This window comes from Esox lucius, chromosome 2 (genome assembly GCF_011004845.1).
Source record: "Esox lucius isolate fEsoLuc1 chromosome 2, fEsoLuc1.pri, whole genome shotgun sequence".
Taxonomy (NCBI): domain Eukaryota; kingdom Metazoa; phylum Chordata; class Actinopteri; order Esociformes; family Esocidae; genus Esox; species Esox lucius.
Window position 1 is genome coordinate 32976565 of NC_047570.1, and position 24208 is coordinate 33000772.

The window sequence follows — 24208 nt, forward strand, 5'->3', positions numbered from 1 at the left end:
CTTTAACGTAAAAAATTATAATATATATATATCCTGGAATCATCATGTACCTCTACATAAACATACATTATGTACAACTAAAAAAACAAAGTGGAAGTCATGAAAAAAGATAACTATTGCGTATATGCTACCGGCTTTGGCACTAAACACAGACACATTACACATGATCAAAAAAAACTGCCATCAAAACTTGATATGGACAAGGAGACAATACTAACACGGTACTGTTTTTATAATGCACTCATCCCCTTTTGCCACAAATATCTTAAAAAAAAAAAAAAGTGCTACCAACAGTTGGTGAGAAGAGCAAAATGCAGACAGGGGTTTCTTAGCCTACAAAAGACTCCGGCGTCTTTCCACGCTTGTCAAGCCTTCCCATGACCATTTGTGTTCGTGTTGACCGTCTGTGAGTTTGAAGTCTGTGTGGTTTTCCTGGGTGCTGTGACAGACTGGGTGGGCAACGTGGGGGGGGGGGGGGGGGGGGGGGGGGGGCTTTCCTACGACACACTCGAGCAACGGATGCTTGGGGAGCCCATCTGCATGAGCACCTTGTCCAGCCACTGCAGGGGACCGTTGAGGTGAAGCTCGATCCAGCAGGGTGTGCTGGTCACAGTCTGTCGCCTGGGAAGATGGAATTACATTTATGTGAGAAAAAACCTTCAACATTTTCGGGTTAATTTATTTACGAATGTATTTTAACTGCATTGAAATGTTTCAAACATGTTCTTCATACCACCCTAATTATTATAAAGACATGCAATCACACAATGCGAAAGGCAAGGAAAAAAGGAAAATAAAAGGCAAATAACAATGAAACTAGAGTAGAACTAAAAGAGAGAGACTCATTACATTTTGTGAAGCTTATAACAAAACAGGGACCACACCCAGTGTGCAGTTCCTCATTAACTCCACGACCCGGTCTTCCCCATAGCAACTATCAGCACCACATGATATCATACTGTATGTAACAACATACAAATGATGGTTTTACTTTTGCCAGTGGTCATGCATAGAGACCCGGCTACACAGACAGCGCAGTAATAGCACAGCGAGGGACGTCCGTAGCATGTGGGGGGGGGGGGGGGGCAGCCTAAAATGTCCCACCTGAGACAGCAGCAGGGCAGCCCACTCTCTTCCCCACTGACCCCCCTGCCAAACAGTTTCTCCGGCATTCCTTCCCCGTTATACAACTCCCTCTCTGTCATAGCCCAGGGTGCTGGCCTGAGTTGGTGGGATTTAGACCCACTCAGATGTACAATTCATCAACTGGGGATGAATCAGATGCACACTTCGTCAAATGGAATAAATAAAAATGACACTTTGTACGCTGGGGATTAATCTGATATCTTAAAAAAAAAATAATAATAATAATTGCACCATGCATAAGAATTGCGTAACGAATAAATAAGAGTGCGAAACTGCATAGGGCAAAAATAAACAGAACTCTGCAGGCACTAAAAAGATAAATCTGTCCACCATTAGTCGCTGCAGGCATAAAGAAGATACAAAGAAATCCTTTTGTTTTCCACACCCGTCCTCACAGTTGGGGAGAAAAAGACGAAGGAAAAGTAGAACTAACCATTTCAGGCTGGCGAGGACTGTTGATCTCAACACTTCCCTGCTGTCCAAACCCTCTGCTCCTTCATGCTTCCCTCACTAAATGTCTGCCAGGCAGGAGAGCTACTAGCAGCCAAACCCATGCAGAGCCCAGAGAGGTGAATGATAAATCAAGACAACAGCTAGGTCTGTCAGACCACTTTGTCTGACAAACAGACAGACAGACAGACAGAGAGAGAGAGAGAGGAGAGAGAGAATGAGAGGGAGAATGAGAGGGAGAATGAGAGGGAGAATAAGAGAGAGAGGGAGAATAAGAGAGAGAGGGAGAATAAGAGAGAGAGGGAGAGAAATAAATAGTGAGAACAAGGCATAGACTGAGGAGACAGAGACCCAGACAGCGAAAAGGTGAGAGGAAAAAAGAAAGATGAATAAAGGGGAAGGGAGACATGAGGAATATCTCCCCAGGGGAAAAGTTACCACTGACCCCAATTACAGACTCCCCCCCTCTACTCCAATCAATTCCATTGGTGCTTTGTTGGCGCGAATGGATGGTTGCCACAGTGACCAAAGCAAACATATTTAGGTAGCAATAGTCATTAAGTAAATATCAATCATTAAGAGAGAGAGACTAAAGCAGGGAGAGGAGGGAGGACTGTGGCGGCTCCCTGTGACGCAGGGCATATGTTCAGGTTAAAACAGCGGTGGGCACAGCCTGACCTCCGCAGAGGGTGGAGAACAGAGGTCGAAATGCTGTGGTGAGGCCTGCGAGGCGCTAGTTCACGAGTTACAACAGAACCCAGCACCCCTCCGCTATCCTGCAATGTGGGTCTCGTCCAGAACTAGCACACCACCATAAACTAGTCAGCTTCCGAGGCCACGGGAACAGGCTTGACTGTCCCGTCCCAGTAGAAGGCCACAGGAGAGTTTAACGCATATGAGACTGGTGGAGGTGGTCATCAGTGAGCGGTGGTTACCTGTAGTCAGCCCCCCATCCCTTGACGAAGCTCATGCGGATGGTACACATCCGGGTCAGCTGGTAGACCGCCTCGAAGCCCTGGTTCACCGACTGGGCCAGCAGGGCTGCAAACTCCTGGTTGTTGAAGATCTTCAGGTTGCAGCCTAAATGCGCCACAAGACAGCCATAAGACGTAACCTCCGCACAACCACTGAACAACGGGCGAATGAACGACTGCGGCGCCACAACTAGACAACCTTCACGTCGGTGTTACAGTTGGCCACAGGGAATGATGCCCTACAGGTGTGTGTGTGCGTGTGTGTGTGTGTGTGTTTTGAGCGTTGTGGCGTGAACTCCCCTCCTCCTGAATCAGCGTCGGTCAACACCTGGGGTAAGAACCGCCTGGCCCCCCCCCGAGCCGCAGACTGTGGCTGTTGAACGCAGCTCAGCCGACACCCCCTGACGAGGCACACCTGTCCCCAACCAGGCCTCGTCAGTGTTGTGTGTGTGTTCAAAAAGAATCTGGGTTCAAAAAGTGTTGGTCGGTTGGTTGGTTATGTGAACGCATCTGCGACTGTGCATGGAGTCTCTCCCCACCCCCCCCACCCCCCTTGGTCCGCCGCCCTCCCCACACTGTCGGGCCTCACCTGGGGGGATCTTGCAGACCGTGGCGGGGTGCCAGCCATAGCGCTGGTTGCAGTTGGGACTCTGAACGAAGATGGCGCTGTCGCTGAGGCACTCAGCGAACACCTCTCCCCCGATGTAGTAGAGACGTACACCCCGGCCTTGGTAGAGACAGGCAGACTTTAAACACAACCAGTGAACCAATCGTCTTCTCTTCACGCCCACGTCTAATTCGCTACACCCTGTCGAATGAACTGGCATCAGTTTGTTAAGTTTGGATTAACTAGAACTACGTAAACATTTTTTTTAAAAGCAACCAAATAAAGGCACGACGCACCACTGTTTCCTCTGGATAATGTTCTTGCTGTGGGGGGAATGTTGTTGACTGGGGGAGGCTTAATTCTGCCTCTCATCTTTCTTCCTATTGCCTCCTCTCCATTCTAGTCTCTCTTCCTATTGCCTCCTCTCCATTCTAGTCTCTCTTCCTATTGCCTCCTCTCCATTCTAGTCTCTCTTCCTATTGCCTCCTCTCCATTCTAGTCTCTCTTCCTATTGCCTCCTCTCCATTCTAGTCTCTCTTCCTATTGCCTCCTCTCCATTCTAGTCTCTCTTCCTATTGCCTCCTCTCCATTCTAGTCTCTCTTCCTATTGCCTCCTCTCCATTCTAGTCTCTCTTCCTATTGCCTCCTCTCCATCTAATCTCTCTTCCTATTGCCTCCTCTCCATCTCTTCTCCACTTCAGACATCTCTTCTCTATTCTGCTTCCATTATCTCCATAACAAAACCATCTTTTTCCTCTTCTTTCTTCTCCTCTGTTCCAATTTCCTCTGGTCTACTTCCACGGCTTTGTCCCATTCTGTCTCTTCCCTGCCTAGTAATGTAATGCATACACTTCAAATAGAAACACTGAGCTTAATATTTTAAAGATGATTCTAATAATCTTCTCGTAATTAATAAGGTTATTTAGGTTCAAGTAAATACATAACTTTAGCTAGTTTGATGACAATCGGAATCTGCTCCCTCTCTCTTTTTCTGCAACAAATTTAAACATTTCAACAAACTCAACGTAAAATAAACTCACCGAAAAAGTATCCATTTACATCGCACTTAACATTGGATATACAGCTCGCTAACGTGGCAAATCCATACTATTAACTAGCAAAACTGGCTTTGCCTAAAGTCTTCGTTTCCCAGTATAACTGGGGACACAATTTGGGCAGTAATATTGATAGCTATACCTAAACAAGGTTACAATAATTTGTGTTTTAACTGAATAGTAAACTAATTGACGAAGTCAAACAAATGACAGCTACCTTCAATGTGGGTTCCTCGGGGGACCTCTCTATCGCCATACACTCAGAAATAATTTGTTTCGCACACCAGGAACATGAGCCGTTTTACGCGTGATGCTCACTCTGAGAACGAGGTGATTCGCATGCGATAAGTACGCCTGTGCTTTGCATACAGCTCGTCTGCACAGAGCATATTGGTGGCTACGAATAACACGACAATGCGATCGGTGTCTCTCAAATCACATGCAGAAAAGGGTGTTAAGCTCACTGTGCTATTAAGAAAGGTGTCGTAACCCGAACAAATTAGCTGTCAAAACATAACGTTTTGATTAGTGATTTTCTTCTGGACGTGGCAGAAAATCGTTTTGCCGTGGCAGGGCGCCACGCTAAAACGAACGCAACGGAATCACAGCCACAAGCACACGCCCTATTACAAGGCTCAGTACCGATGTGCCTGCGTGTCAACTCCACGGCTGCATTGCGGTTGACATTGGACAGCAGGCCCAGGCAGAAGCGCTCCGAGTTGGAGGGGTCGGTGAAGCCGTCCACGGTGAGGGACGGCTGGGAGGCGTGGAAGGTCTCGCCCACCCGCTGGTTCAGCTCATAGTAGGAGATGGAGCACCAGAAGGCCGGCTCACAGTACATCACTGGCTGCAGGTCTGAGGGAGGGACGGGGGGGAAAACAGTTGTTGTACTCTAGTGTTTTGGCGGCCTTGGATGCCTTTCATTTTAAGAACGTATCAGTAAACTACAGACTTGAAGAGGATGTGGAAGGAAGACAGTGAAGAGAGATAAAAGGAAGGAGGGGGGGAAAGCAAACTGAAGATGAGAGAAGAGCTAACAATGGCAAGCAAACCTGGAGATAACAGCAGAGCCAGGAAGGAAACAGAAGGAAGGATATTAGAGAGAGAGGGAGTAGAGAGAAGATCAAGAGAGATGGAGAAAAACTAAAGGAGAAAGGTGGCCAACGTCACAAAATACAATGCAGCAGTTCCCAGAAATATAAACCAGAAATGTGGAAACATCCTCCATCACTGAAAGACAGTGGAGACCAAATGGCAAAATTACAGGGTTCCAGGAACTAAGACATTTGGCAAACGCTTTGCACGGTTCCCGTAACAGTTATTTTTTTTCTTGACCAACTTCTAACTACCTTTGAAGTACAGTGAACTGGCTTGGGGCCATAAAACCTCGACCATTTGTATTTTTTTTCTTCAGTAACTTGGCTCATGACCCCCCCACTGTGATTTTCCACACTGATATAATAACCCAGAGGACATTATTATTGATGTTAGTGCGGGCCGGCTGTGAGCTGGCCCACTCCAGGCTCAGATGGGACAGAGACAAAGGCCTCTTTCATGAGGAGACCAGGCTTCCTCGCTTACAACACAAAGCAATGGATTGGCTTCCCCGGGGAGGGTTGTGGGGCAAAGCTTGTCCAACGTTTATGGAAGGGAGGGAGCCACAGTACAACCGCAAAAACACTATTGAATCTCATTGTCACACACATACTGTCCCGAAAGCCACCAAACATCCGCCGACACACATTACCAGAAGCAATGCTGATCTACATGCTGCCCCGGCCTGACTTGTTCAGTACACAGACACACTTACCTAAATTGCCGTGTGTCGGAGAGACGGGATTTGGCGACAGGCTGGGCGAGCTCGTGTCCATGCCTTGGCTCATCTGGTGATCGCTGGTCTCTCCATCTTCACTGAGATAGCCCGGCGGTGGAGTCTCTGAAACACACACATTTCAAATACTTCATTTGAGGCCACAAATCCAATGTCCAATTTCAGAAGCACATGTTAAATGGAGGCATGCACGCACGCACACAAACACACACTCAGGTAATCACAGTAAATATAGAAGGAACACAGTAAACAATGATTATGGTATCCAGGTAGGATCCTGTAAATGATACGCACCCAAGGTCCTCACACTGCCACACACCTGCATATTAACAACCCCCTGCTAACCATCTCTACAGCCCGGCAGGCGGGCCTTCGGACAGTGCTTATAACAGGACGTGGGAAGCATAGCTTGAAAGTACTTTCTGTGTAAGTCATTCTCCTGAGAGCCACAACGACATGTCCCAGGTCCTGGGGTGGACGGGCTCATTCTGTCTGCTGATCTAGCTCTCGGCTCTCCTGGTGACTGTCTGAAGGGGAGGCGGGCCTCTTGAAGGTTAAAGGAGAGGCCTATAGAATGTAAGAGGAGGGGCCTGTGGAACGTAAGACGAGGGGCCTATAGAACATAAGATGAGGAGAGGGGCCTGGAGGGCACTAGATGCCACCCAAACTCTCTGTGAGCATACAGGAGGCAAACTGAAGCAAAAGTGACTGCCTAAAAGCCACTGGCCAACCAGACTGTGTGAGTGGGCAGAAGAGAGAAAATCTGAGCCACCAAGTTGTGTGAAAGAAGGTCATGCATTACTAACTCTTGGCTCATCATGCCCCAGGCTCCGCAACTTCACCTGGTTTGAAAACAGTCTTACGACTACTTACCAGCTGCATATACTAGGCGTGTGCAGAGTGCTCTGACAGTGTCAGTACAGATATGAGCAATATGCTGGATACGGACAAAATCAGATTATTTCAAATCTGTGATAAGATATTTACTGAATACTAGACAGACAGAACGTGTCACTCAAACAGCGCAGCTTGCTATGCACTCAATTGGACTATTCTGCTGTCAGTAAAGATAAGCGTGGGAGTGTTCATTGAGTCCGCTGCTACGATTGGAAACTTGGCGAAACCAAGTGATTGTGATGAGAGTAAATTAAACTAGTGCTTTCATTTGTTAATTATTCTTTATCATAATAAAAAATAAAAAAAATAGACTATTACAAGATTAGAAAGCAGAGGTACAAGTAAATGGTGATTCTATAAATGCTGTGGCATAGGAGAAATATGTACCTTTCAAAAGATAAACAGCTAGCCTGCTGTGGGTGAGCAATGATCATTGGCCATTTGAGCCATGTTGAGGGGCCTATAGAAAGAAGGTGAAAGGAGGGGCCTATAGAAAGAAGGTTAAAGGAGGGGCCTATAGAAAGAAAGAGGAGGTTTACCTACTAGCTAGCTTTCTCCCGACGCTAGCTGGTACGTAAACCAGTTACAGGATTGATATCTCACCAGGTATGTAGTTGCTCTGTGGCTCGATGCCAGCAGGGAAGTTGGTGTTCTCTGGGATGGAGTGACTGTAGTCATCCAGTGGAGGGAACTCACTGGGAATCTCTGTGTGTCGAGGAACCAGCACTGGAGGGAGCACTGCAGGGGCACACACACAGACATTAATCAGACCAGGAAACACAGCTACTCATTGTTATATACCCCTGGTATAGGGAAAGGGCTAAATGCGCCTGGTATAGGGAAAGGGCTAAATGCGCCTGGTATAGGGAAAGGGCTAAATGCGCCTTGTATAGGGAAAGGGCTAAATGCGCCTGGTATAGGGAAAGGGCTAAATGCGCCTGGTATAGGGAAAGGGCTAAATGCGCCTGGTATAGGGAAAGGGCTAAATGCGCCTTGTATAGGGAAAGGGCTAAATGCGCCTGGTATATGGAAAGGGCTAAATACGCCCGGTATAGGGAAAGGGTCAAACACCCCTCTTCTAACCTCTAACTTGTGAAAACATAAAACAAAGCTTCGCCAGTCAGTCAAACTTGCGATCATGCAGGTAAAATACAAATCAAATCACAGTGAGGGCAACTGGAACAAGGACAGCCAGTATGGCCCGTCTTCCCGTCCTCACCCGGCGTCTCCACCCTCTGGTAGTGGTAGGGGTTCACGCAGACCTCGTCCTTCTTGGTGTGGAAGGCGTACTCGCAGAGCTCCGTGGCCCGCAGCTCGTGGTGGGACTGCAGGTCGGGCCAGCGCCACAGACGGCAGTAGATGACGTGTGGGAGGCCTTTCCTGTGGGACACCTGCAGCCGCCCGTCCAGGGACCTGGTGGAGGGAGGGGTTTGGGTAGTTGTCGTCAGTTGTCGCGGGTAACGCTCGGACGCGTGACAATGTCTTGAAACACCCTGACAGGTAAACCCCAACAGACCAGCGCACAAAACGCAGAACAGCATCAGAGCAAAGGCTTCTAGGGCTGTAATGGCATTCATTTACAGATCGCACGTGAACCCCAATAAACATTTTAGAGAAATGTGCACTAACCCCTGATCCTCTGAAGCCCTTCACCTAACTAACCCCTGATCCTCTGAAGCCCTTCACCTAACTAACCCCTGATCCTCTGAAGCCCTTCACCTAACTAACCCCTGATCCTCTGAAGCCCTTCACCTAACTAACCCCTGATCCTCTGAAGCCCTTCACCTAACTAACCCCTGATCCTCTGAAGCCCTTCACCTAACTAACCCCTGAGCCTCTGAAGCCCTTCACTTAACTAACCCCTGAACCTCTGAAGCCCTTCACCTAACTAACCCCTGATCCTCTGAAGCCCTTCACCTAACTAACCCCTGAACCTCTGAAGCCCTTCACCTAACTAACCCCTGATCCTCTGAAGCCCTTCACCTAACTAACCCCTGATCCTCTGAAGCCCTTCACCTAACTCGTGACCTTCTGAAACCCACCAACTCACAGTCCTACCATCTCAACCACCTGCATCCCGTTCTAAAGTTAGGATCAGGCAACCAGTTACCTCAACATCCATCACTCCTTTAATGTGCATGGAAGAGCCTGTAGTGGTACTCAGACAGTCTGTGTGTGTGGCGCGGGGGGGGGGGGGGGTGTTAATATTTCAGAGCAGCTTTTCAGCATCGTGGCATTTCCAGACAGAGGAGTGTCCAACCCATCCCTGGTGGATGGCTGGGAGGGTGTGTGTGTGGACCTGATGGTGGTGGATGGTGGGTGGGTGTGACAGACCTGATAGTGGTGCATTTCATTCAGGACATGCCCTCAACCCTACTGGCAAACAAATCCTCTAGTTGATATCCAAACACTTTTTTTATTTTTTTACACAGGGCAAGGCCCCCTTTTATGACGGCTGATTGGATGAGTGGAGGAAGTGAGTTGCTGTTGCCACAATCTGTAAACGAGCTGCCATTTCCTGGGGCTTTGCACATCAGTGAGTCCTGTGGCCATCATAAAGAATTAAGGTTAACAAGGGAAACTGGGTTAGCCAAGCAAGCAGTGTGTGTGTGTTGGGTCGATGTCAGCGGTATGTGTCTCAGCACAGGTCCATGCTCTGGTGTGGGTGTAGGCATTTCGGGGTGTACACACATGGGAGCGGGCGCTGAACAGACAAAGGTCCTACTTCCCAAAACTGACATGGGTGAGGCTTTCCATTCCTGGCATTATTTCCGTCACGACAACTGAGAGCTGAAGAGAGGGCAGTCTTCTTATCTCATCTGTCAAATTCAGGAACTGAACCAAGTACTAAATCAAGGACCTTTGCTTATGTCGACAGCAACGACAAGTAGCCTTTACTAGGCTAATAGCAATTTACTGTTGCGTTTACATTCATATAATACAGTTCAATTCATTCCTACTGTGAGTCCATTACAGATTAATAATAACAGCAGTAACGGCAAATCAACAGACTCAACTTGACATTCGCGGTCTTGCTCCGATTCTCCCGGACACTCACCCGACAGCACCCTCTCAACCGCCTTCTGGTCTGGACACACAGACACGAATTCAGAACCGGGATTAACATGCTGATTTTGCATGAGGGATTCCCCTGTACCAGTCCAGATGAGGGACCACAAAACAAACCGTAGACAAAACACATCCAGTGAGTCACCAGTGTCGGCGAAAGATGTCAGGAGGAGTGGGAGACAAACCTGAGCCATTTGTGATGAGCAACCAGCCCCTGGCCATCCCTTCGGAGCGCATTCATTTATGAGGATGTGGAAGGTCCCGGGTGGGTGGGGGGGGTTCACTGCTCACTCAAATGTCCCCCCCCCCCGCTAGGATTAATTTTGAGCCCTAAAATGTCAATGTCGAACCTTTCACAGGGTTGGCAGTAAGGTATCTGATCCTCTGCACTCCCGAGTCGACAAAGATAAATCCCCCTCAGAAGGCAGATCAACTCTAATAAAAAGAAAAATAGGCCTTGCTAATGGCTATTCATCTGCAGCCGTACAGCAGTGACCTGTCACAGGAGATCTAGTCGGAACAAAACTGAAGTGGAAATGGGTGAGGGCGTGAGGGGGAAGGGCTAAGGATTTTGCCTGAAGTAACTGGGCGAAGAGTAAAGTGGCTCACCAGAATAAACCCAGAGCCCCTGTCAGCTCTGCAGGGGATGGGCGACCTGCACCCCAAATGCCTTATATGTCTGGTTGTCGTGCACAGGACAACGAAGGTCCAAGACCTGCATACATGTCGGCTGCAGGAGTGAAGAGGTTTTGTCAGATCGAGGGGTTTGTGGGTGCGGATGAACGACTCATACCAGACTGGTAGGCTGAACTACTCTAAATCTGTGGGGGGCAAAATAAACACTTTAGACAACGAGAGACAAGCCCGATCCCTTCGTTTTGCCAGGCAGATGTTGCTGCTTTCCAATGTAATTTGCTCTCCGTTAACTTGCTTAGCCCTACTCTCCCACAGCTCTGCTAGAAGACTGAACTGAAGGAGAATGTCCATTACATAACTACACTTAAAGATATTACCAATTATTTACTAATAATCTTGAGCCTTTTGACCTAAATCTTTGTAACCGCTAAATCACTGTAGTTATTTTGGTCTAGCTTAGGCTTCCCAAACCTTGGATCCTCGGGTCTTTGAGGATTTCTGGTTTTGGTTTACACCATAGCCCTACACAGGTGATTCAAATCAACATCCACTCTGATTATTATAATCAGAAGAAAATGGTCATACATACCTGGGTCTGGAGTCTAGTTAAAAATCACATTTTGTTTTTACTGAAGTCTGGCAACAAAAATTACCACGCCAAGTTCGAGAATAAAAACGAAATGTAGGCTAACGTTCGTAAATAACTGCTGACACTGGTCTATACTAGCAATATAGTGATCCATTATACAGTAATAAGAGTGGGAGAGTTCAAGTAACAGTGAGAGACAGGGCGAGAGGCTAGAGATTGCATTGTTAGACGAAAGAGGGTAAAGAATGACAGACCGCCTCTGGAGCTCAGCGTTGGAGCGTCTGCTGCCCCCCTCGGTCCAAAACAACCCAGACCCTCCGCCCGCCCCCGGGCTTCTTCATCCTCAAAGAATTCTAGAGGGTACGAACTGAGCCGCCTTGCCCCGTCATAAGGAGCTTGCGGCCAGCCAAGAGAGCTCAAACTGACAGCAGTCAAACGTTGTCGGTGGTGGACCAGTAAATGACACTGCGCCCACAAGCATGGTAGTCCCTGTTGGCAACACTGCTGAGGCTTGAACTGGTGCATAAACCCCATCGATGTACGCTGATGATGCTAAGCTGATTTTGAGGTCTACGATGTACTCACTAAACAACAATTGGGAGCGATTAAGTAGGTCAAAACAATAGCAAGTTTTTGCAGACTTGACATTTACAATTCACCTACACACCAAGTTCCTGTAACTGTGAGTGTGTAAATCTCCACCTGCTTGCTAGTTACATATTTCTTCTCTTCCCCTCAAAATAGCAGTCACACAAACATCCTGTTTCACTAAGCTTAACTAGAGCAGAGAGGATGTGGATAAATGTGTGATGTTATCAGCACTAGTGACCGTTGATCATTCAGTCAAGACTCCAGATCTAGTCCTGAAGCGAAATTAGCTGTTTATTTCATTTCAACTGAATTAGTGTTGGATGCTGTGACAGCCTTTGGATGTTGCTTTAGATGAGGTAATTTTTCAGGAGCACCATGGTTTCCTAACATTAACAAACAATAGCAACGTGCAACAAAAAAAAGACACCCACCACAGGGCCCATCCCACCCTTCACAGGGCCACAGTCACAGGGACACGCCCACCCTTCACAGGGCCACAGTCACAGGGACACGCCCACCCTTCACAGGGCCACAGTCACAGGGCCACGCCCACCCTTCACAGGGCCACAGTCACAGGGACACGCCCACCCTTCACAGGGCCACGCCCACCCTTCACAGGGCCACAGTCACAGGGACACGCCCACCCTTCACAGGGCCACAGTCACAGGGACACGCCCACCCTTCACAGGGCCACAGTCACAGGGACACGCCCACCCTTCACAGACGAGGTGATACAGTACCCCGGGTCACCCAGAGGTTGTCTGTCTGCGTCCTGCATTACTGTTCCGTAATGACGGAGTGGTGCTGAATTGCCCTCATTGTTTGATTCGCCTGACAGAAAGGAGATACTGCTGTGCCTAAGACATCCCGCTTTCTGTGCCTCTTTGTCTTGATCTCCCCGTGAGTGTGTGGTCTTGGCAAACGTACAGAAAGATACTGTGCGGTCTGTCTGTCTGCGCTGCCTGGTAGCTCCAGTCTGTACCACCGCCCAAACCCATTCCGCTGGAACCGGGGCTGCTTTGTGTGAAGATTCCCCAGTATGTGCTGGCATCGGGTGCTTTTGGCTTGTTGATTGCTTTCGGTATTTTCAGAAACAGCAAGGCCTTATGGGTATTTTGCACATGTACAGCTCTACATTTGGCCCATAGAGGATGCATATGCTCCTAAATATACAGTGGGGAGAATTATTTGATACACTGCCGGTTTTGCAGTTTTTCCTACTTACAAAGCATGTAGAGGTCTGTCATTTTAATCATAGGTACACTTCAACTGTGAGAGACATAAAATAAATCACATTGTATGCTTTTTAAACAATGAATTAGCATTTTATTGCATGAAATAAGTATTTGATCACCTACCAACCAGTAAGAACTCAGGCTTTCACAGACCTGTTAGTTTTTCTTTAAGAAGCCCTCCTGTTCTCCACTCATTACCTGTATAAAAGACACCTGTCCACACACTAAATCAAACAGACTCCAAACTCTCCACAATGGCCAAGACCAGAGAGATGTGTAAGGACATCAGGGATAAAATTGTAGACCTGCACAAGGCTGGGATGGGCTACAGGACAATAGGCAAGCAGCTTGGTGAGAAGGCAACAACTGTTGGCGCAATTATTATAAAATGGAAGAAGTTCAAGATGACGGTCAATCTCCCTCGGTCTGGGGCTCCATGCAAGATCTCACCTCGTGGGGCATCAATGATCATGAGGATGGTGAGGGATCAGTCCAGAACTACACGGCAGGACCTGGTCAAAGACCTGAAGAGAGCTGGGACCCCAGTCTCAAAGAAAACCATTAGTAACACACTACGCTGTCATGGATTAAAATCCTGCAGCGCACGCAAGGTCCCCATGCTCAAGCCAGTGCATGTCCAGGCCCGTCTACAGTTTGCCAATGACCATCTGGATGATCCAGAGGAGGAATGGGAGAAGGTCAAGTGGTCTGATGAGACAAAAATAGAGCTTTTTGGTCTAAACTCCACTCGCCTTGTTTGGAAGAAGAAGGATGAGTACAACCCCAAGAACACCATCCCAACCATGAAGCATGGAGGTGGAAACATCATTCTTTGGGGATGCTTTTCTGCAAAGGGGACAGGACGACTGCACAGTATTGAGGGGAGGATAGATGGGGCCATGTATCACAAGATCTTGGCCAACAACCTCCTTCCCTCAGTAAGAGCATTGAAGATGGGTAGTGGCTGGATCTTCCAGCATGACAACAACCCAAAACACACAGCCAGGGCAACTAAGGAGTGGCTCCGTAAGAAGCATTTTAAGGTCCTGGAGTGGCCTAGCCAGTCTCCAGACCTGAACCCAATAGAAAATCTTTGGAGGGAGCTGAAAGTCCGTATTGCCCAGCGACAGCCCTGAAACCTGAAAGATCTGGAGAAGGTCTGTATGGAGGAGTGGCCCAAAATCCCTGCTGCAGTGTGCGCACACCTGGTCGAGAACTACAGGAAACGTATGATCTCTGTAACTGCAAAGGTTCCTGTACCAAATATTAAGTTCTGCTTTTCTGATGTATCAAATACTTATGTCACGCAATAAAATGCAAATTAATTACTTAAAAATCATACCATGTGATTTTCTGGATTTTTGTTTTAGATTCCGTCACTCACAATTGAAGAGTACCTATAATTACAGACGTTTACATGCTTTGTAAGTGGGAAAACCTGCAATATCAGCAGTGTATCAAATACTTGTTCTCCCCACAGTATGTGGAGGGATTGTTTTGGATCAAAGGAATGCCCTAATTGTCTAAACGCTAACTTTTTCTGGGCTTCTGTTGAACCTAAGGAAGACCTAAGCCCTGAACAACCTGGGCTCTCCCCTCAGTCGGACTGTTCCCTATGCCTATTCATTCAAAAACCACAATGAAGACTGATCTAAAGCTAATGGCAGGTGGACAGCCGTTTCTTTACACTCCATTAAGTAGTCACTTCACTGGCTAGATCGCTTCAACAACCTGTTAAATTCACCAGCAGTCCTAAAAATTTACATTTTGTATTGTGCAAGTTTAAAAGAAAGAAAGAGAGAGAGAGAGAGAGTTAGCTTGTGCTTACAGTCAGTCTGTGTGTCTCCTTATGCGGTCTCGGTGTGCGCGTGCGTGTGCGCGGCGGGTTAGTCAGCTCAGAGGAATGCGCTGGAGCGTGTGGATGACTGCCGGGCCTCGGGGAGGGTGTGGGTTGCTGTTTGGTTTGCGGCAGCGGCTCGGGTGGAGGGGTTAGGTTATATTAGTAGAGAGAAAGCGCTACTCTACCAGGCGTCGCTTTGGCCTGACTATCTGTGGGGGAGAGAAGCTCACGCTCCACACACAGACTACAAGCTTGCTTTGTGCTTCACTGGCCGCCACCACAACCACCGCTGCCGTCAGCGCAACTGGCTCTGTGTGAGGGGGGGGGGGGGGGGGAGCCGTTCTCCAAGGATAACTTTATTATTTCACAAAGCAGGGAGAGAGCCTGGTGAATTGGAGTAAAGCAGGGCTCTGGACTGGTGCAAAAAGCAAAAAAAACAAGGAAGACGTGCGCCAATATTGAAAAACGTATGTGCACAATGACAAATATTTGAGCTGTTAAAGCACTGGTGCGCCTGAATTAAAATACCAGGTTGTTCACAGTAAATGTGCAGCAGTCTCCCTCTCATTCGTTTGCGTACTGGCCTAGCGGTATTTATATTCCCCCCCAAAACATTTGGTAATAGCTAAAAAAGTATATATATTTTAAAGTACAATGTTTGAGTTGACTATGTCATGCCCATTAGGAGGAATATGGTCAGAGCCAGTCATGGTGGTCTGTGTGTGTGTGTGTGTGTGTGTGAGAGAGTCTGAGCCCCATGGTTATCCATTTCTTGCTCTTAACCTCACTTCCACTGGCAGGTGAGGCAACTCAAACTCAAAAAGAGAAATCAAGACATTACACACAGTCCAGATCTATGATATCACCTGTGGATCAGAGTCAAACTTTCCCACCCCACTCTACTTCCCTCTCTTTGCTCAAGGAGTGTTTGATGGCTTTAGCAGAGAAGGAAACTGTGTGTGTGTGTGTGTAGCTTTTTCTGTGGACTGTGGACTGCTCTACTCTGCTAGTGGAATGCTTTCACTGATGATCCGAGTTGCAATTGCCAGGGATCTCTTAATACTTGTATCATTAGGTCACTTAGATGTGGAGTTCTGCATCTGTTGGGTTGCAGGAGGTACCCTGCGGATGAACCGCAAATCAAATTTAAATCACTGAACAGGTGCAATAAAGAAAATAACTGTGGGTCAGCTCAGGGTTCAGAACAATTTCTTTGTGTGTTGGAAACGTTTATATAAACACAAACCTTTATTTCTGTGAGAGGCGGGATAAAGGAGAAAGAGGAGAAGGATCTGTCAGAAACTTCCCCCCGCTCCCATGTTAGAATTACATACGTTATTGGGTAGCCCAACTAGTCACTATACATTACTAGCCTACTTTTTAGCTCACACAAAAATGTCTAGCTAACCTAACAATCAGGGGAAATGAAAAGAACGAGTGAAAAATGTATGCCATGATTAAACTTAGATAAAGATGGACCTGGAATTCCCCTAGAGCTCTACCTGGGAAAACAAATATATATATTCACTGTTGATAGCAAGAAACAAATTCAAACCCTGTATGCTAAGTCCACAGAGATTATACACATGCCTTTGTAAAACAAGAACCATGTATTTGCGGAACCCTAACACGATTCAATGTAATAAATAGCAATAGAACCTTCCCCAACTAAATGTTAGCTATACTTTGTTGCGGGGAAAAGCTAGAGGGAACAGAAGAAAAGCTGTGGCTCTGGCTTTGAGGTCCAAAGTTGAGTTCGAGTATATAGACAACTACTGCAAGCGTAACACTGGGCGATCTAGCAAAAACACCAATTGACACAAAATATTGGCCAACGTAATGTAATCGCGTGCCCAATCGCTACAGCCCATCCAATTCAATTGTAGTGAATGAACCAGATTCATCAGAGCGAATTAAGGTCTCAGGTACGAAAGACAAAGTGAGCTTGTGTATTTGAGCTTGCGCGTATTGTTGGGAACATACAGAAGGTTGTCCCTATGAAGGGCAGACTATTCATTGCGCCATTAGCCGTAGCTTTAGCATTGCGTCATTAGCCTTAGCTTTAGCATTGCGCCATTAGTCTATGCATCAACATGACAAGCGCATGCTTTCATTGACGGGCAGCCACAGAGCAGACCCGTGTGGTGAGAAAACAAACCTGTTTTATGATTACAGGGCGTGTTCCTACCCTCTACCACCCTGACAAAACCAAAGCTCCTACTGCCAAACCAAAGTAGTCTTCTGCACGTTCTTGTAATTTTCTAAATTAGTATTTCTTCAATTTCTGATTGAAGGGTTGACTGCAGGAAATAAATAACTGACTCTATGGATAAGAAAAATGGCTGTTAAACCTGGCCAACATATAAATCTAGAAAAGGCATTAACACCAGACCTGCCAGGATGGAGTTCAAGTTACACATATTTAGATCTAGTCTGGGCTACTTATCGATAGGTTTTCAAAGTCAACAAAGAACCAGCTCCTACTATAACTGGGATCATTTGCTGAAATCTTTCAACCTGAGAACTACAACAAAAACAGCAGCTTAACTGAATGGATTTTCTGGCCTGAATAAAATGTTGCGCCAATTTAGAGTCATTATAAGAAGCATTTTGCCATGGCATTTTAATTGTTAGCTTATTAATTGTTAGCAACAAGGAAAACACAGATACAGTTCCATGTCATTAGGTTCTGTTTAAGCAGTAAGACATTACAACAGAGCGGTATAATGAAAACAGTCGGACACTAACCACTCTGCTCAAACCATGTTCCACTTAATGGTTGTTCAAACTACTGAAAACCATCAGCTCGGTCTGAGAATTCAAGTCCAGACCTACTCTATCACAGTCGTTTTACTTTATTTTGCTTTTTCAAGGGCTTTGTGGTTATTTTTTATAATAAGAATACATTAATATAAATTAAACATTTTTACAAGAAAATGAAACTTCCCTTTTAATCCCACCCCTTATTTTGGGGCTGTATGTTCACAACTTTATGAAACAAACCATTTGTGTCAGAAGAGATACGTTAGTTAATGCTATCTAGCTAGCTAACTTGGGTCAGTAACATCATATACGTTGGACAGAAAACTGACTTCTGAACATAATTTGCCACACTTCACGTGATAACACCTTGGCTGTCGCATTGTATTCACACTGAAGTAATTGGTGGGGGTATCTGTGGACGAAGACGTTATTAGAAACAACAGTGCTGACAACAAATGTAGGACTCGTTAATCTCAATGAAACAGTCTCAAACCAATGAGCTTTCTTCAGGCCTCGTTCCCTTTAGCTCTCCCTCCCCCTCCACTTCCTGCACTCTGTGTCCGTCCTGCTGCAACATGTTTCAGAGTACAGCCAACGGGAGGTGTGTGGACAAGACAGGGCGCTGCTCCCAGGCTCTGGCCGAGACCCAAGAGCTTCTCAAAGAACCGTCTGAAGTCAGAGAAAGAGCCACATAATATACTGCACTGACAGCTGCTGAGATGGAATCGACTATTAACTGAGTCTGTGACGTTTCTCGGTTTTTCTGGGACAAAACGAACGTTGCCTAGATTTGACCAAACCAGGTTTAATGACAGATCACTTTTGTCATCTTCCCCACTCGCAAACAGCGCAGGCTTATTCACTTTGCATCCACTCCAGCAGTTCTGAGATCTCTCTCTTAGGTGACTTGACTCCTGACGGACTAATGTTTGATAAAAGGTGGAGGTGGGCCTCTAACTAGATAACAGGCCTGTCATAAAGTCTCTGCTAGCACCATAACATAGGAGGGGGAAGGAGAGAGAGAGGCAGAGAGAGAGAGAGACACACCACACAAAGACAAGGGCATACTGCAAGATGAAAGATGTCAATTTGGCAAACGGCCCTAGTTACTCAGAGCTACCTATTGTTTAAAAACTACAAATAATTACTGCGTGAAAACCACAAGGGCCTGAAGGACGCATCACAGCGACACTCCTGAGTCACTACAGAGATAAGATAAATCTCAAGAGTAGAGAGCAGCGATTTCATGTGCAACATTTCAAAAAACTTAAATGTACAAAAAGAAAAACCAGGCTCTTGTTAAGTCCATTTGGAACTTTATCCAACAAGGCAGGGCCTGTAAATCCACACTGGGCACTAAGTGTTCAGTACAGCTCCTGTTTTGATTTTTATTTAATTTTTTTAATCCAGCTTAATATACATGAGAACAGTTGTTTAACCGCTCTGGATTTAGGATTTTAGGTTTAGATCAGTGAGTGCATGCACAATCTGATAACTGGGCCCCGTGGTTCTGTAAACAAAACACTATTAGGCTTGTGTACAGTAAGTTCAATTCTCAATTTCATGTAATGTGCATGAATCATTATTTTGAAGTGATTGGTGGGGGTATCAGGCACTCTCTCCGTCTCCGTCCACCATCACCATCGTCTCCATCCAAGTGAGCTTTGACGGGGGAACCTGATGCACAGCACAGTTTCTGTGGTGTTAGCTACCGTAGCTTAGCCCGCCTGTCAGCTGTGATGATGATGATAAGCCATGAATGTGCCAGCCACGAGAGCTCCCTTATGACCCCCTTCGACAGGCCTGAGCAAGCAGCTGCTGTCAGCCTCGCCACAAGGGAATAAATAGGCACAGGCCTGCCGGGGCTAAGAGGGCAGCCCTCCAGAGACAATAACGTCCCTTAAGCACTGCTCTGGAATCAGTTTTCCCCATTCCAGACCCTGCACTGACCAACGGGAGTGTGTAAACTAAACTGGTCATGGAAAAGGGCTTATGAACAACCTGCAATTACATCGAGGATATTAGCGTCACCATATTATACAGCGCTTCCAGGACAGACATCAGCGCTACTAGCTTGGCAAAGGGAATATTTGATTGACTGAAGAATGTGAGTCAAACAAGAATCTCAGAGTGCATGCTTGGCTAATTGTATCACAGCTCACAGCTTCTAAACTCACAGTCTATGTCAGGCAACTGTCAGGTAACACAATAATAAAATGGCCATTAACTTTCTTAAACTTGAGGGGCAATGTCACCGAAAGGATGAAAGTGATGGCTTATTCCACTTCACAAAAACAGGGCTCAACAGACCTGAGCATTACAAAATTCGGTAGCATGGTTGCAAATCAAAACAAAAACTACACTGCTGCAGGCTGAAAGATCATATAGGTGAAAACTCTCTTAACAATAAACAAGGGTAAGTTTACAGATACCACATTCAGTGAACTGACAGGGGATATATTTCTCCAATGACATGATAAGGGATGCAGCTGTACATCTGAATAACTTTCCAAGACCAAATCAATAAATAAATGGCTTTAATGAGAATCTTTTGAGTATATTTGAAATATATCAGTCCATGACAGTTTGACAAGACAACAAAAGTATTACCCGTGGCGATAACGAGTCATGCTCGTCTACTCACCATCGTACTGGAAAGTGCCCCAGATTGGACAAGTTATATACATTTCTGCACCCAGTTATGTTTTGAATTTCACAACGGTGTATTGTAGCTAGCTAACTAGCTTGTGATACTGCAGTAATTCAGATTGGTTTTAGATTGTGTACAAAATATACAAGGCGAGCGTGTAATTTCCTAGTAACTGAACCAAATTGTTCGTGCAACAAAAGTGGCATGCAAGGACCGTGATATATCTATGATGGGTGAAAAAACATGTGCAACCCTGAAAACATTGCAAGCTAACGTTACCTAACGTCAGCTAGCTACTACTACGTTTACCGATGCACACATCTAAGTGGCCGGCTGGGTAGAAATGCATGAACTTGCTAGCTAGCTAGCTGGCTCGCTGGCTATCATCCCATGGTTTGCACAAAAACCCAGCTAGTACTGTAGTAGCTAGCTAAGAGGACTCGCCAAACTTTGTCTTGAATTAGAAACGTTCGGCGGCCGTAATATGAAATCGTTTACACGCAGATGTTAGCGATAACATCAGCTATGAAGTCCAAAACGTAAATAGCAAGCTGGGTATTTGAAATCGATTCAAACATTGCAATGCATGTTAATTGTCGCCTACCTCGGTATGGTAATACATTTCGTGTTGATATTCTGAGTTGTGATGGCTTTTTCCAATTCATCCAGTTGTCCGGTTTTTTTCAACTTCTTCACCAGGCTCTTCACTGCCTTTTCACACCATTTCTCTTCTTGTCCGTTTTGTTCGCCTTTTTTCCAACCCAAAAGCCTTTTCACAATGGGGGGAGTAAAAGGCAAAATTGACATCTTGAGTTCAGTAAAGTCCTTCCAATACTGTGGTCCTTAGTGTCGCAAGCTACAGATGAAAATTCCCTAAAACTATTCGAATGACAAAATAAAGTGGGTGCTTGAACAAACACTGTTCAATACACTAGTACGTTAGGCTACACACAAGCATACAATATGTAATTGTATCAATTTTATGGCACACAGTCTAGCTCCAGCAAAGCGATTACAGCAACACTGTTGCACACCACTAAAATCAGTAACACTCCGCAGTAGAACGTAGTTCGCACAAGTGGATTCTCAAAGCAATCTTGCTCGAGGAAGTTAAAACAATCGGTGAAAAAATAAAATAAAAAAACAGCTTCGAATAAAAAGCTAATAATTTGTCTTCCAGCGTTTCGGTTCGAATATTATTCTTTTATCAGCAACGTTTGGCCAAGTTCAGAGCCATCCGCCGTCATAGGCTCCGTCAGAAGTCTGCTAAAAAGTCTGCTTCTAAATGCAAATGCAGGGCACTACCCCTCCGCGGACTCCCCATTCAGACGGCAAAGTACTAAATCTGCGAAAGCCCATATGTTGCTGCAACTGACCAAAATGTGCTGTGTCGGCATTGCATGCGCACTGCCTTTCGCCTGGCCCCCCAATTGCCTGCAGTTGTGATTGACTCCACGTAAAAATCAAGTCTGAAACGTCATGTTATGTAACATTTTACAGAACACGTCGCATATTACAGACCTAGTCGGTAAGCTTAAAATCAATAGGTTTCTTTCATCAACGTCACGAGCCCCACCGTACACCACCCGAAGTTTAGGTTGTGCGTAAGCTTAGCTCACATTTAGAAATCAATAAGAAATAATCGTTCTGTTCAGTACTCTGCCCAGGACTCTGCCCAGGACTCTGCCCAGGACTCTGCCCAGGACTCTGCCCAGGACTCTGCCCAGGACTCTGTCCATGCACTGGGGAAGCACTGCGTTTTCTGGAGTTTTCCAAATCCACACAAAGGCCTACGCGACAGATACGAATGTGTTTCTGGTTAATGGTTAAGACCTGTGCAAACCCTGTCCTTGACGAGTTGATCAAGTTGGCAAGAGGAAAGGACCTAAGTGTTAAACAGCACTCTGCACCAACCCCACCCCGATCATCATCATCAAAACACAAAATGAGGGAATATATTTTGGAAGACTGGTGTTCCATCCCTCTAGGAGAGTTCCAGAGACTTGTAGAATCTATGCCAAGACACACAGGAAGCTGTCCATTTTCCTTTAAATTGTCACCCAATCTGAATCTTTTGGGGCACACAGTGCTTCAACTGTACGGTATGGAGACCATTGGAAGGCATTGGGGAGAAGCTATCACAGAGACACTAGAGTAATTGCCGTCCTTTCATCTCCATTGAACACAATCAAAAATACTGTGCCTGTGATTGCTACAAGAGCATGGTGATAGGAGACAGAGTGTCAAGAGTGTGAGAGTACAGTATTGTGGCTTGGATAAGATCGATTCGCTGCGCATGTGGTTGCATTACACGTGTGTGTGTGTGTGTGTGTTAACTTGCGTGTAAAGTGTGGTGTGTATATTAATGTGGGGGATTGAGCTAGACTGCAATGCATCCCCGGGGAGGGACTTTCCAGTAAGAGCCTGGCCTCTGCTTACTACCAGACCCTATCAGTGGTAGTGAGTAGATAGACACTTGTGTCTGTTAAGAGGTACGGGGAAGGCACAGAACTTGCCTCAGCTTGTCCAGGTCAGGCTAACATAATCCTAGCTGCAGCAAAGGGATACTTAACATTTAATGAGCACTGAGTAGTACTCTCTCTCTTACCCACATACACACACACACACACACACTTTTACTGTCTAAACGAGGACACCAATACTGAATGCCCTTAAAAAATGTTTACTAATCCTAACTATAAACCTTACCATAACCTCATGCTAACCTTAACCTCAATAACCTATCACTTATGTGATTAACTTCATCAAGCTCTAATGGCTTATCCAAACCCTAAAAGTAACCTTTTCCCTAAACATAAAGCACTTATATATATATATATATATATATATATATATAATGTTCAACATGTCCCCATTACAGGTAGTCACCTTTTTCTGATTTAACCAGTTTGGATACATTTCTGCTGTGTTGTACATTCAAACCAGAAAAACAGACAGCAGTGATCTATCTGTAAAGGGTGTGGAGGGGTCAAAGAGACAAGTAGGGAATGGCCTGATATGTAAGCATTAACCCAGCAGTAGACAGTGTCACCAGGACTTGCCTATATGTGCTGTGTGCCTTTGTTCTCCAGCATCAAAAGAAGCCCTTTACTGCTACCCAGGAGCATTTCCAAGTCTTGAGTGTCCTATTTGCAAACAATGGAAAGAGTTGTAAACGTTTTGAAGGCTTGTCGCTAAAAGGGTCGGTGCGCGTAGAGGCCTACTTTGTTGGGTTTGACGTGGAATTGTGTTTAATGGCAGTCAGGAGATTTCTAAAGGTGTTATAACATCTATTTCCTGTAATGTCGTCAGTACGTAACTCTACCAGCTTTGTTACTTTGTCTTCACATCCCAAAGGAATCCACTGCATCTCTGTGTGTGTGTGTGTGTGTGTATGTGTGTGTCTGTGTACTATCTCCTAGCAGCTACAACCTTTGACCAGTCCAATAATTGACAGTTTGCAGTCTTCCTGAAATAGTAACATTGACCCGCTGTTGCTATTTCTGTCTGTGTGTACTGGGGTATTGACCATCGTCCAACCCGCACTCCTCTCTTTACACACTGCGTGGCCTGTTACAAAAATACGGTTTCCCCCAGGCTCAGCATGACGGCCAGCTTTCCCTCTATCTACTTTGGTGAGGCTGAAATGTGTATTTTTACGTCAGCTTATGGGCGTGGTCGAAGAATCCTTTAAAACCTTTAAAAATAGAATTCTAAAGGGTGGCCTGTGTTGGAGAAGCTCTGTTTATTTTTGCCGTTGGGTTCAGTCAACGCACTGGTACAGTCAGTCCTACAGCACCACAGTTAGATTTCTTCTTCTTCATTGAACATGATTATTTTCTTTGTGTCACCTGTTGTCATGATCACATGTGTCA

At 46.0% G+C, this 24208-nt stretch overlaps 1 protein-coding gene across 1 annotated transcript; it reads right to left on the reverse strand.

The window, feature by feature from the left end:
* Positions 1–471: 471 nt before the first annotated feature.
* Positions 472–21962, reverse strand: smad3a (SMAD family member 3a). Its single transcript, XM_010875209.5, has 8 exons — positions 20938–21962; positions 8180–8373; positions 7564–7698; positions 6043–6168; positions 4875–5087; positions 3160–3297; positions 2532–2676; positions 472–621 (listed from the first exon to the last, which is right to left on the reverse strand). Exons 1-8 carry the CDS (start codon positions 21138–21140, stop codon positions 498–500), a joined length of 1278 nt encoding a protein of 425 aa, XP_010873511.1. The 5' UTR covers positions 21141–21962; the 3' UTR covers positions 472–497.
* Positions 21963–24208: the final 2246 nt, after the last annotated feature.